We start from the raw sequence: 11,318 nt of genomic DNA, 5'->3' as shown, positions 1-11,318 counted from the left end.
TTACATTATGTTACACCTTAAACGATTAAAATCAAATTCCAGGCTATTTACTTCAACTATGTCGTACATATTCTCCTGCCACTTCTCGCAATGAAATTGAATGTAAGCATCCAAATTTTGATTATTTTCACGAGAACGAGCAGCAGGATAGTAATTACCATTTTCTTCAATTCCACGTTCACCTGGAAAGTTTCCTCCATCCTGCTCTGTGTCATCCAAATCAGCGTCCGGCTTCTCTGCGTTACTGTAAGAGTTGATTTTTTCCGCAAACCTCTTAATTATCATAGGTGTGCGCGCATATATCGCACACAAATTTTTATTAATATCGAACATATAATAATTTTTCAAAGAAAAACGATTAAATAAATTTAGCATATTATACTCGTCCCCGGTTTTATTTTTCTGCTCCTCCAAAAAATTATCTATGCTTGCATCATCCTTCAAAAATGAAGAATTTTCCCCTTCGGAAAATATGCTTTCAACATCATTATTCAGATAAGAAACGGTATTATCAAAAATGAAGAAGTCCTCTATGTCTTCATTGGCATCGTAAAAATACTCCTTCTTCCCATCATCCTCTAATTTTAATTCGTTATGTTGCTTAACCTTCAGAGCTTGTTTTATTTTGTTTATGTCCTCTATATACAACACCAGCCTCGACAGTCTTTCCGTCTTTATTGCATTCATTTTGTCCCTATAGTTGATATAATCCACACTGATGTGATTTTCAAAGTTGTTGTTACTGTAGAAGTAGATAAGCGGGTTATACTTGTTCATTTGCTCCCTGAACCGCTGATTGAAGTTGTTCCTGTAGTATTTATACAGGGCGATGACTGCCTCTATTTTGTTTATGCCCCTGTGATAAAGCCCGGTAATGTTGATCATTTCTTCCTTTGCCACGACAGCTTCCACAGTTTCGTCCTCGCCACCATCTGGATTATTTCTTAAAGAACTGCTCAGGACATCGTTATGGGAGCCGACTTGGGAACTATTTAAGGAACCAACTATAGATCCATAGAGTGTGCCGCTTAAGGATCCATCCTCCGTTTCTTCCTGTAAATCGTCCTCCTCGATTTCTACAGCACCCGCTGCGTCGCTCCGTGGTACATGAGCCACCTCAATTTGGAGTTCACTCTCTGCCCCTCCCCCGCTGTCCCCTTTGATTGTATAATCACTGATGAACCGCTTGTCACTTTGCACGGCTCCACATGCCTGGGTTCGGTCAACCGCCCCCTCGCAGTACTCCTGTTTGCTCAGTTCATTTGGGGTTACCTTCCTCCTGTCACTATTTCCCGAATCCTCATTGGTGTCACTCCTCTGGGCTTGTTCCCTTTCGTTTTTTTTCGATTCTTCCTGAGAATTATCACTGTTGATATCTTCCACATGTTGACTCCTTCCCTCACCAAACATATTGCACTTTTCCCCTACAAAATTTTTCCTCCCGTCATGCAATTCTTCGCCATTATGAATGGTTCCTAAAAGACCTGCCCCTCCATTATCGCGGTTGCGAGGACATAAAGCCGATTCACTTATTTGACAGGATTCGTCCTCTCTCTTCTCCTCAGAAATTTCTGCGCTATACTCCTTATCATGGTTGTCATGGTTAACTATCATTTTAACTTTTGTTTCCTCTTTCTTTCTTTTTATTTCTATCCCACCCCCTTTTCTTCCTTCTTTCTTTCCCTCCTACTTTTTCCTTCTCAGTTTTCTCTCCCCTTTTTGCTCGCTTAAAATGGGTTAACTGCTCAGCTCAACTACAATGACGCTGCTTAGATTTGTCAAAGTCCCCGTTCTCGATTTCGTCGAAATGAAAGTCCGCGCAGGGGATGATGGGGGAAGCGCGAAACAGTTAAGAGTATGTCATTTTTGAAGGTATGCAAGGGGTACAATGGTACGCGCATATAATTATACCTACGTAAATGTTCGTATGTATACGTGTATATTTATGTTTATATTTACGTATACGCATTATATGCTATCTCCATCACACATATGATATTTTTTACAAACTTAATTTTCCTATGGTCATATTTGTTCAGAAAATGGGAAAAAGGCGCATACAAAAAAAACGATCAAACGGAATTTTTTTCCTGTTTATGTCGCTGAAAAATGAAAAAAAAAAAAAAAAAAAAAAAAAAAAAAAACGCGGTGAATTTTTTAAAAAAAAAAATTCGTATGTGCAAAAATATATATCTACATAAATATATATTAATATATTAATATATTATTACATACAAATTTCTTACGTAACCTCATATGCACAAAAATGTACACGCCTCAATATCTTTTACTGTATAGGCAAAATAAAATACTCGCAATATTACTACACTCCGCTGTTTTCTTCATTCCCTTATTTCCATGCCATGTTCGCAAGGGCAAAATTTACGCGCCCAGGGGTACTTGTTCCGACGTTTTTTTTTTTTTACATACATTTCAATACTACATGCGGACTGATGGATAATAATTGTGCGATGAAGGACGCCAATGAAGATTAAAAAAAAAAAAAAGAAATTCATAAAATAAAATAAATAAATGAAGTAAAAAAAGTTAATTAAAGTAATGGAATGGGCACAAAGGGGTAAAAAAAGGAGTAATAAACTAACGATGGATAAGCAAACAAACGAACGGACGGACGACGTGCTGCCATGCTGCTCTCAACATTCCCTAAGTCCATAAAACAGGTACTGAAGTTTAACAATCAGCCGTCTCACATATCTAACGTAACGGGAGATAACAAAAAAAAAAAAAAAAAAAATTATAAAGCTCTAAAAAACGCACAAATTAAAATGTAATACGTCATATACTATATAATGCATACGGACCTGCAGCAATCAACATTATATTTTAATCAAAATGTTGCAAAGTATGCATGTCCATTTGATGCGCTAAAAAAAAATTTTCATTGCTCTGTTGTAGAGTAAATAAAATAAAAGAAATCACCTTCTTCTAAGGTTAAGCGAAAAGACAAGACATACCGTACACAATAGGGGGAAAACAGTTTTCTACGGTGGTCTGGTGAATAGCCCAACCCCTGCATGTAATAAGATTCGTAATTTTCTCAGACATTTCGAAGTTGGCAAATTGAAGCGTTGGCATCCTCACTTATACTTTTTGCAAGCACTCTGAATTAACATTTTTGGAACATACGTTCAGCCTCCCCTACATGCTCCTCATATGTATAAACTCTAATTACATATGAACATATTGTCGTTTGGTTTATTTACTGCGTACATGCTTATCGAACTAGGGGATTCTTCCTAGATGTTCCATTTTTTAATGCATGTAAATAAGGGTTCCCCACATCATAGTAATGTGAGATGCGTGATGTGCGCCCTTCTTCTTTCTCTCCTTTGCTTCGCTGTTGTGACCAGAAGGAATGCTTCGAACCGTACGGTGCGGCTATTACTGTGGGCGCAAACAAGGAACAAATGAAGAGAGTCATAAAATAAACGCCCCCTGAGATGAGGTGCCCAAAGGAGGTCCCTTTATCGCACGTGTTTTCATTTTCTCCTTTCCGTTCTGTACAAAATAAAATTTCCTATTCAGGTAAGAATATCCTGTACAGTACATAGATTTCCTTCTTCTTACATGTTTTAAAAGTGGACATATGTTTTAGTGGAGAGAAACAAAAAATCCTACTTCGTTGTGAGATGAGTGACACACTTAAAGGAATACTGTCCCGGAAAGGCGCTGTGATAGGAGCATGTCGTAAAATTAAAACAGAGCAAAAATTGTCACAGAAGAAAATATAAATGAAAGTCCCTTAACCATTTTTTTTTCTTTTTTTCCTGAGAATACAATAAATGAATTGTTCCCCATGTTTGTGTATATGTGGGAGGTCATTAGCCAAAAAATTGTGCAGTTTCCAGGGAGTAGCATATATGCTCATTTGTGTGTCCATTTCCATAAGAATACATCGTTGCAAACTTCCTTTTTCCTTTCGAAATGGCCACGCGTGCAGATTGCTGAGAGTATGTTGGTTACAAATACCAATTAGTAATGCTTCTGTGGGGTCATTAAATGCAGGGGGGGAATGCTACGACCAGAACTAACCTGTTGAGTTCTCCTTTTCACTACTTCTGTATAATTGGACTCCAACGATAGTTTTCCATGGCATGCAACGAATTTTTTTCGAATAAGCTTTGGAGTGACTACATGAGATTTTACGGAGTGGGGATGTTTTCTCCTTGTACACATTCGTGCATGATGGAAAGTAGGGGTGTATACGTTGGCATATCACCCCCTACCCTGTATGCGTTTCTTTCCGAGCCATACAGACACTTATATGTGTACACCTCAGTTCCTGCAGTGTCAGCTGTTCCCTTCTCCTTTGCCATTACATCGATTATTCCCATCATAAAGGAATAAAAAAAAAAAAAAAAAAAAATTTCAAATGAACCAAAACGGTGTAAACTCACTTGTAATTCGTAATTTGCAGTTTGTGATTTAAAATTTGCAGTTCAACACACCTGCTATTACCACCCGGTGTTTACAATTATTTTATTTTTTCCTCCCCCCCTCTTCATATGGAACACCAAATGAATGATTTACTTTTTGTCCCCCTTAATTTTTAAAACAATGCAAGTAGTCATAAATACAAATTGGAACAAAAAAAAAAAAAAAAAAAAAAAAAAAAAAAAAAAAAAGCGGCAGTGAAAGTGGCACCAAACACGGTAAAGAAAATAATTTTTCTAATTGATTTCACTTTTTTCCGCTCTTTATCAGTTTGTACAAGTTTACACAAATTAAGCAGACTTCTCCTTGTACGAAGGATATCCCTTTTTTTCAGTTTAATCATCTTGTTGGCAAGTTTACCTTTCCGTGTGCGCAAAGAAAAAATATCATTTGCCTTCGGCTAAAGGTTTCCATGAACCGCTTAACTGCTTCGTGTGGCATGGCGTGTATGTGAGGCAGGGCGAATCCGGACATGTCATTTGTGCCACGTGTACGTATTATTTGCTCGCGATTTGCTAAAGAGAATAAGATAAAAATATACATTCCAGTTCGGCGTTCACTGGTATACAGTCCCATCGAATGGATCCAAATCAACAAATAGTAAGGAATATTGTAAGAAAAAATAAAATAAAAAAAACTTATTTATAACTTTGATAAGAAAAAAAAAAAAAAAAAAAAAAAAAAGGAATATTCCAAAACGCTTCAAAGAACTGACACGATTTGCTACTTAAGTAGAATTCGTACCTTCCGCGCTCTGTGTATGTCCCTGCTGAATCAACAATGGATGAGGACGCACCCACACAGTCCAAACCTTTGGATGATGAAGATATAAACATCCTGAAATCTTACGTAAGAAAAAGCAGAGCACAAAGTGGAAAGAATTTATCCTCCGACTTCGCCATCTCTGCAGGCCTACGATAATTCTGTGACTGCCTAGTGTGTCAACCACTTACACTGCCTTACACCTTTTCCCAATCACGAATCAGCATGATTCAATGTGAAGGTGCATGATGATAACCTCCCTCAAACATTCCAACCCCCTCCTATGCATGATATCCACTGCAGGGATCTGGACCGTATTCAACGACCATCAAGAAAGTTGAATCCGACATAAGCGGGTTAGTATCTAACATTAACAAGCTCTGCGGAGTGAGAGAAAGTGACACGGGTTTATGTCTACCGAACCAATGGGATCTGCAGTTAGATAAACAGATGCTGAATGAAGAACAGCCACTGCAAGTAGCTAGATGTACAAAAATCATCAATGGTGACACAGATCAAACAAAGTACATTATTAACGTTAAACAAATAGCGAAATTTGTGGTAGGATTAGGAGATAAGGTTGCACCAAGTGATATAGAAGAAGGAATGAGAGTAGGGGTAGATAGAACTAAATACAAAATTCAAATTTTGCTACCTCCAAAGATAGATCCTACAGTCACTATGATGACGGTGGAAGAGAAGCCTGATATTACTTACAACGATATTGGTGGGTGCAAAGAACAGTTAGAAAGGTTAAGAGAAGTGGTAGAAATGCCTTTGCTACAACCAGAAAGATTTGTAACATTAGGAATAGATCCACCCAAGGGGGTTCTACTGTATGGTCCCCCAGGTACGGGTAAAACCCTAACCGCTAGAGCTATCGCCAATCGAACAGATGCCTGTTTCATATGTGTTATTGGTTCCGAACTTGTGCAGAAATATGTAGGTGAAGGTGCTAGAATGGTGAGAGAATTATTTCAAATGGCTAAGTCGAAAAAGGCATGTATCCTATTTATTGATGAAGTAGATGCAATAGGAGGTTCCAGAGGAGACGAAAGTGCACATGGGGATCATGAAGTACAAAGAACCATGTTAGAAATTGTAAATCAGCTAGATGGATTCGATAACCGAGGTAATATCAAGGTACTAATGGCTACGAACAGGCCCGACACCTTAGATAGTGCATTAGTTAGACCTGGTAGAATCGATAGAAAGATAGAATTCAGTTTACCTGACCTTGAAGGCAGAACCCACATTTTTAAGATTCACGCAAATACTATGAATATGAGTAGAGATGTTAGATTTGAGCTTCTGGCTAGACTATGCCCCAACAGCACCGGTTCCGACATTAGAAGTGTCTGCACAGAAGCAGGCATGTTTGCTATCAGAGCCAGAAGAAAAACCATCACCGAGAAGGACCTTCTGCTTGCAATAAACAAAGTCATACATGGTTGCAAACAATTCTCGGCCACGGGAAAATATATGGTGTACAATTAGGGGATTCACACGTACTGCTCGCCACCTTGGCTTCGAGGTTTACACAGATCGATGCCATGTAGGGGTGCACATGGACGGTGCAAGAGGCGAGTTGTAAAAGTTAGGCAACAAAAAAAAAATTGCCAGTTAACGCGCCAGTATTTCGACATGTGCGTTGGAGTAGAAGTCTCGCATGGGGTAGATGACGCGGGTGTTGTTCTTTTTTTTTTTTTTTCCTAGCGATATATGGGCGTGCATGCCAATCGTATAAAGCGAATATTTGCCTCTCTTCCCCATACAGATGTACGCATTTTTTTTTTTTTCTTTTTCCCACACTATACTCCTTCTTACCTATACGCATTGCATTAAGCGTGAAAATTTTAAAGACTTTGATTTTTTATAGTGCATAATATAGTTTTAGCGACTTTGTCCTATTCGTGGGGAACTGCAACGTAACAGACGGGGTGACGCTGATCAAGTGATCCGCAAAACGGGGCGCTCTTCAATAGATTCTCCTGTAACCCTCCAGCGTGTCTACTCTGTGCGATAGCCCCTCCGAAGGAAAGAAGAGAGATCATTTTATAAAATATTTCCACAGAAAAATAAAATAAAACTTGGTACCAGAAAAAATTGGTTCCTTATGGCGAATATGCACTGTTTTTTTTTTTCTTTCTTTTCTTTTTTCCAACGAATGAGCCCGTCTTAACAGTGAGGGGGGGAAGAAAAAAAAAAGAGGCCACTTGGAGCTGTCATGTTTACATATGAGTGACTAGGAAAAAACATATATACATTAACCAGTTCGAATGGGTAGCAATAAACGAAATAACAAACAGATTTGATCACTGGAAAAATTTTATTCTGTGTTGCGGATGGGGGGATTGAATGAGTGTAATGTGCGCAAAAAAAAAAAAAAAAAAAAAAAAAAAGTGTACCTTCCTGTTATTAAATTGAATATGCCTTTTCCATCTGATGAAATTTTTACTGGTGTGCTCACATATACACATCGTATGTGGACATGGGGAATTTACAAAAAGGCACTGCGTTGAAATGCAATACGGAGTTACACATGACATTACACACTCGTCGTGCGAACGTTGGGGGGGAGGATCCCTCCTTCTCATGGGATGTTCCCCTCGCTGCTTCCCCCCTTTTAGCCCAGACATTTTTACGCCATCCAAGGGGATATCAATCACAACTGATAATGCAGCGAAGGGAATCTGGCAAGGCGAAAAGTATACGCACTTGTTCAGGTTACGAATGGGTTATCCACCCTCACTCACACTTGGGCAAAAAAAAAAAAAAAAAAAAAAAAAAAAAAAAAGGAAACCAAAATAGGAAAAGCAAAATAGAGGAAACAAAAAAGGGCAACAAAAATGGGAAGAAAAAACATTCCTACAGAATTTACCGCTGATATTTCAAATGTTCTCTCAAAGGGACATCAGGAAATTCTAACCTGATAATCGCCGTTCTGCGTGATGTATCTGACCCAGGGCAAAGCCTGATAGCCGCTTTTCTCAATAATTTTCAGATATCGTACTGTAATGCCTGAAACGGTGAAATAAGGTATTTCGAACTTGACATTTACAGGCCTCTTGTAATATACGTCCTTATTTTCATTGGACACAATGGAAGGTAATCCAAACTGGGCATTCATAATGTATTCTTTTTGTCCCTGGAATTGTTTTATTTTCCATATAAGGATATCTTTATCTGGGTAATATTTTACAGTTCCTATATAGGTTTGAAAATGTGGAGAATCTACATCAGCCGGGACAGGCAAATGAAATTCCACATTATTTGCAATGCTTTTATTTTTGAACTGAGATTTAGCTTTCACTACATACTCTATTTTAGTTAGTGATTTTTTAGAAATGTTAATGTCAAGCCAGAAGAGCGGTTTTACGTGTGTACTTAAACGATATGTCATCAAATTGAATATACCATCTGGAGGGATAAAAGAAATGGTTCGGTCATTTTCAAATTTGGAAAGACGAACACACTGATGAAATTTCATGTCTTCTAATTCCACCAACTTGGTTCTACCCGTCTGTGTATTTACATTAGCAACATTAGACGAGTTAGAATTCGTAACCCCACTTCCCGCATTTCCAGTACCGCCACTATTTGTACTGCTAAAATTGTTTACATTTTTATTAAACAAAAGTTTATCATTTAATCCTAACTTTAATTCGGGCATACCCGATAAGTATGACTTCATTTTTAGGCACCCAAGAATTTCACTCCTCAGGACAGTACCATTGGACGAGATTATTATGTTTAAACTTTCAATGACATCCAAAAATATTTCGTTTTTTTTGTATTTTATGCCTTCATTCCTCCAAGATACGGAATTGGTAATGGCTGATGGAATTTTTATATTTTTCACTGTTAACTGATGGGCTTTATTTTTTATATATTCCCTTAATATTTTCACTTCACTCAGTTGGGGGAATCCATTGTCAATCATTTCGTCCAGCAATTCATAGGTAATTACAAAATTGTCCTTTATACTTTCTTCTTCCAACACTTTAAAATAATCCTTCAGTACTTGAATTAGTTTGTACAGAAATGTGATGATCAATGTGGCATTACTGTTTTTTCTCGTTACCGCCAAGATGTATATATTGTTATATGCCACCCAGCAGTAGGTCAGTCCGTTGACGTGGAATATGGGCTTTATCAAATTGTCTTCCTGATCGATTACGCAATTGTAAAATACTTCTGTCAGATTCAGGTTCACTTCGCCTCGGTAGTTCCTGTTGATTATTACCTTCCCCTTCATGTCAATAATGAAAATAGCGCTTATGCATGCCATTTTTATAGGTGTGTGTACGGGGAAAACTAGGAAAAAAAGGAGCAAGGGATTCAGAGGAAGGTGCTACAGAAGGGGGGGGAGGGGGTTCCCCTCTCCTACTCAAAGAGACTTATTCCCTCTATGCGATGAAAGGTCCTCCTACTTTTCTCCCTTTCTTGTCGACTTGTTTTTTTTTTTTTTTTTTTTCCTTCCAAATCTTCTCTCAACACCGCCCTAGCGCATCTGAGCAGTTGTGCCATACGGTAATTGCGGGGGAGGACTTTTCGACCAGCGAAAATATTGCCCTTCTTGGTTACGTGCTTCGTGGAGGAGATATGGACGGAATTTTGCGCTGAGCTTCCCTGAATTCCGCTGTGATTGCCGTGTAAACAACCTACTACTTCATCACTTCCCAGCACGGGAAAAAAAAAAAAATAAAAAACATACGCGGCGGTTGGAGGGAAAAAATGCCGCTAAGCTACACAATGAGGACCAACTCGCATGGCAGCTGCAATTAAATAATTTGAAGAGTGGGAAAATCACCCAAAATTTTGCTTCTTTTAAATGGCGTTTTTGATAATGTATGACGAAGAACGGGGTGACCACTAAGAGCTAGTTCGCCTGATGGGAAATAATCCCAAAGTGGAAAAACAAAAAAGTGATCTCGTAAACAATGGGGGAGAACTGCTTCAAAAAGACTATCGCCCAAACGGCTCGTCGGAACGATCCTGTGTTCTTATGAATGCCCCGACTGTACACGAATATGCGTTCACACAAAGTGGAGGGAGGTATACGTGCTGCTTATGGTACATATATTTGTGGGCATACGCAGCTCGGGTGATAATTTGCTATCTTCTGAGCGGAAATGGAAGGTGAGGAAAAAAAAAAAAAAAAAAAAAAAAAAAAAAAGAAAAAACGCCTGGATTATTCACCTTGCACTCATTTTTGTAAGCTGAAATGCGCAATGTGTGAACTGCGGATTTTCTCCTTCCACTGTACTCCCACGTGGAAGCGGCCGCCTGTTCGTGTACATATAAACTATGCGCAGCACTTATTGTATATAAACTCAAGTAAAAGTGTAGCTTATCCGTTTGGGGAAAAAACCTTTTACGTATCACTTGTTTATTCTAATTCACCTTTTTTTTTTTTTTCTTTCAATTTGCTTAATTTCTGTTCCACGTTTTTGCAAAAAAAAAAAAAAAAAAAAAAAAAAAAAAAAAAGATGAATTACCCTTTTTGTGGAAATACGAAAAAGAGATGATTTGCAAAGAAGGAAAAGAGTGTTTTCCCTTAAATATTACATGAGGAGAAATCTTAAAACAATACACCATGCAATGATCTAATCGTGTGGTATGTTTACCTGAACGCACACAGCACCTTTAGGTGTCTGTTACATTGTGCCTTTGGAAGTACAGCACAAGCTTATGTCCAAATTGAAGTATCAAATTCGCAGTACTTCCATAGGTATGTTACCATTGAATCAGATTTTTCTTATCCCTTCCTCTTTACCTTTTTTGTTAACTTCACAACGGACCACTAACATTGCTGGGACAGCGTCGCAGAGTTGCCGTCGTAAATACACGAAGGGATACCCTCCCCTGGCGGAAGAGCAAAAAAATTATTTAGACAAAAAGTGTGCAATGTGTATGTACATTTATATGTAAAACCACTTGGGCTTCTAACTAGCAACAGTTAACAGAAGTTATTTAAAAAAAAAAAAAAAAAAAAATGAAAAAAAAAACATATCAAAACGGAAAACACTTTTATGCATTTGTTTTTTTGTTTCCATTTTGGTGTGTCCTTTTTTCTCACGCACGTATCCCCGTGTGGG

The 11,318-nt window shown here is 38.1% G+C and overlaps 3 protein-coding genes across 3 annotated transcripts; 1 reads left to right on the top strand and 2 right to left on the bottom strand.

Moving 5' to 3' along the window:
* PKNH_1412000 (conserved Plasmodium protein, unknown function) lies at positions 1–1,614 on the bottom strand (the record flags this gene model as incomplete). The annotated part of the gene is made up of 1 exon (XM_002261973.1): positions 1–1,614. One exon carries the CDS (start codon positions 1,612–1,614, stop codon positions 1–3), a length of 1,614 nt encoding a protein of 537 aa, XP_002262009.1.
* A 3,621-nt stretch (positions 1,615–5,235) lies between these two features.
* On the top strand, positions 5,236–6,714 carry PKNH_1411900 (26S protease regulatory subunit 7, putative; the record flags this gene model as incomplete). The annotated part of the gene is made up of 2 exons (XM_002261972.2): positions 5,236–5,304; positions 5,521–6,714. 2 exons carry the CDS (start codon positions 5,236–5,238, stop codon positions 6,712–6,714), a joined length of 1,263 nt encoding a protein of 420 aa, XP_002262008.2.
* Positions 6,715–8,131: 1,417 nt separating this feature from the next.
* Positions 8,132–9,508, bottom strand: PKNH_1411800 (AP-1 complex subunit mu-1, putative; the record flags this gene model as incomplete). The annotated part of the gene is made up of 1 exon (XM_002261971.1): positions 8,132–9,508. One exon carries the CDS (start codon positions 9,506–9,508, stop codon positions 8,132–8,134), a length of 1,377 nt encoding a protein of 458 aa, XP_002262007.1.
* Positions 9,509–11,318: the final 1,810 nt, after the last annotated feature.

Source organism: Plasmodium knowlesi, assembly GCF_000006355.2.
Source record: "Plasmodium knowlesi strain H genome assembly, chromosome: 14".
Lineage (NCBI taxonomy): Eukaryota > Apicomplexa > Aconoidasida > Haemosporida > Plasmodiidae > Plasmodium > Plasmodium knowlesi.
This window is presented reverse-complemented; position numbering and strand designations above follow the sequence as displayed.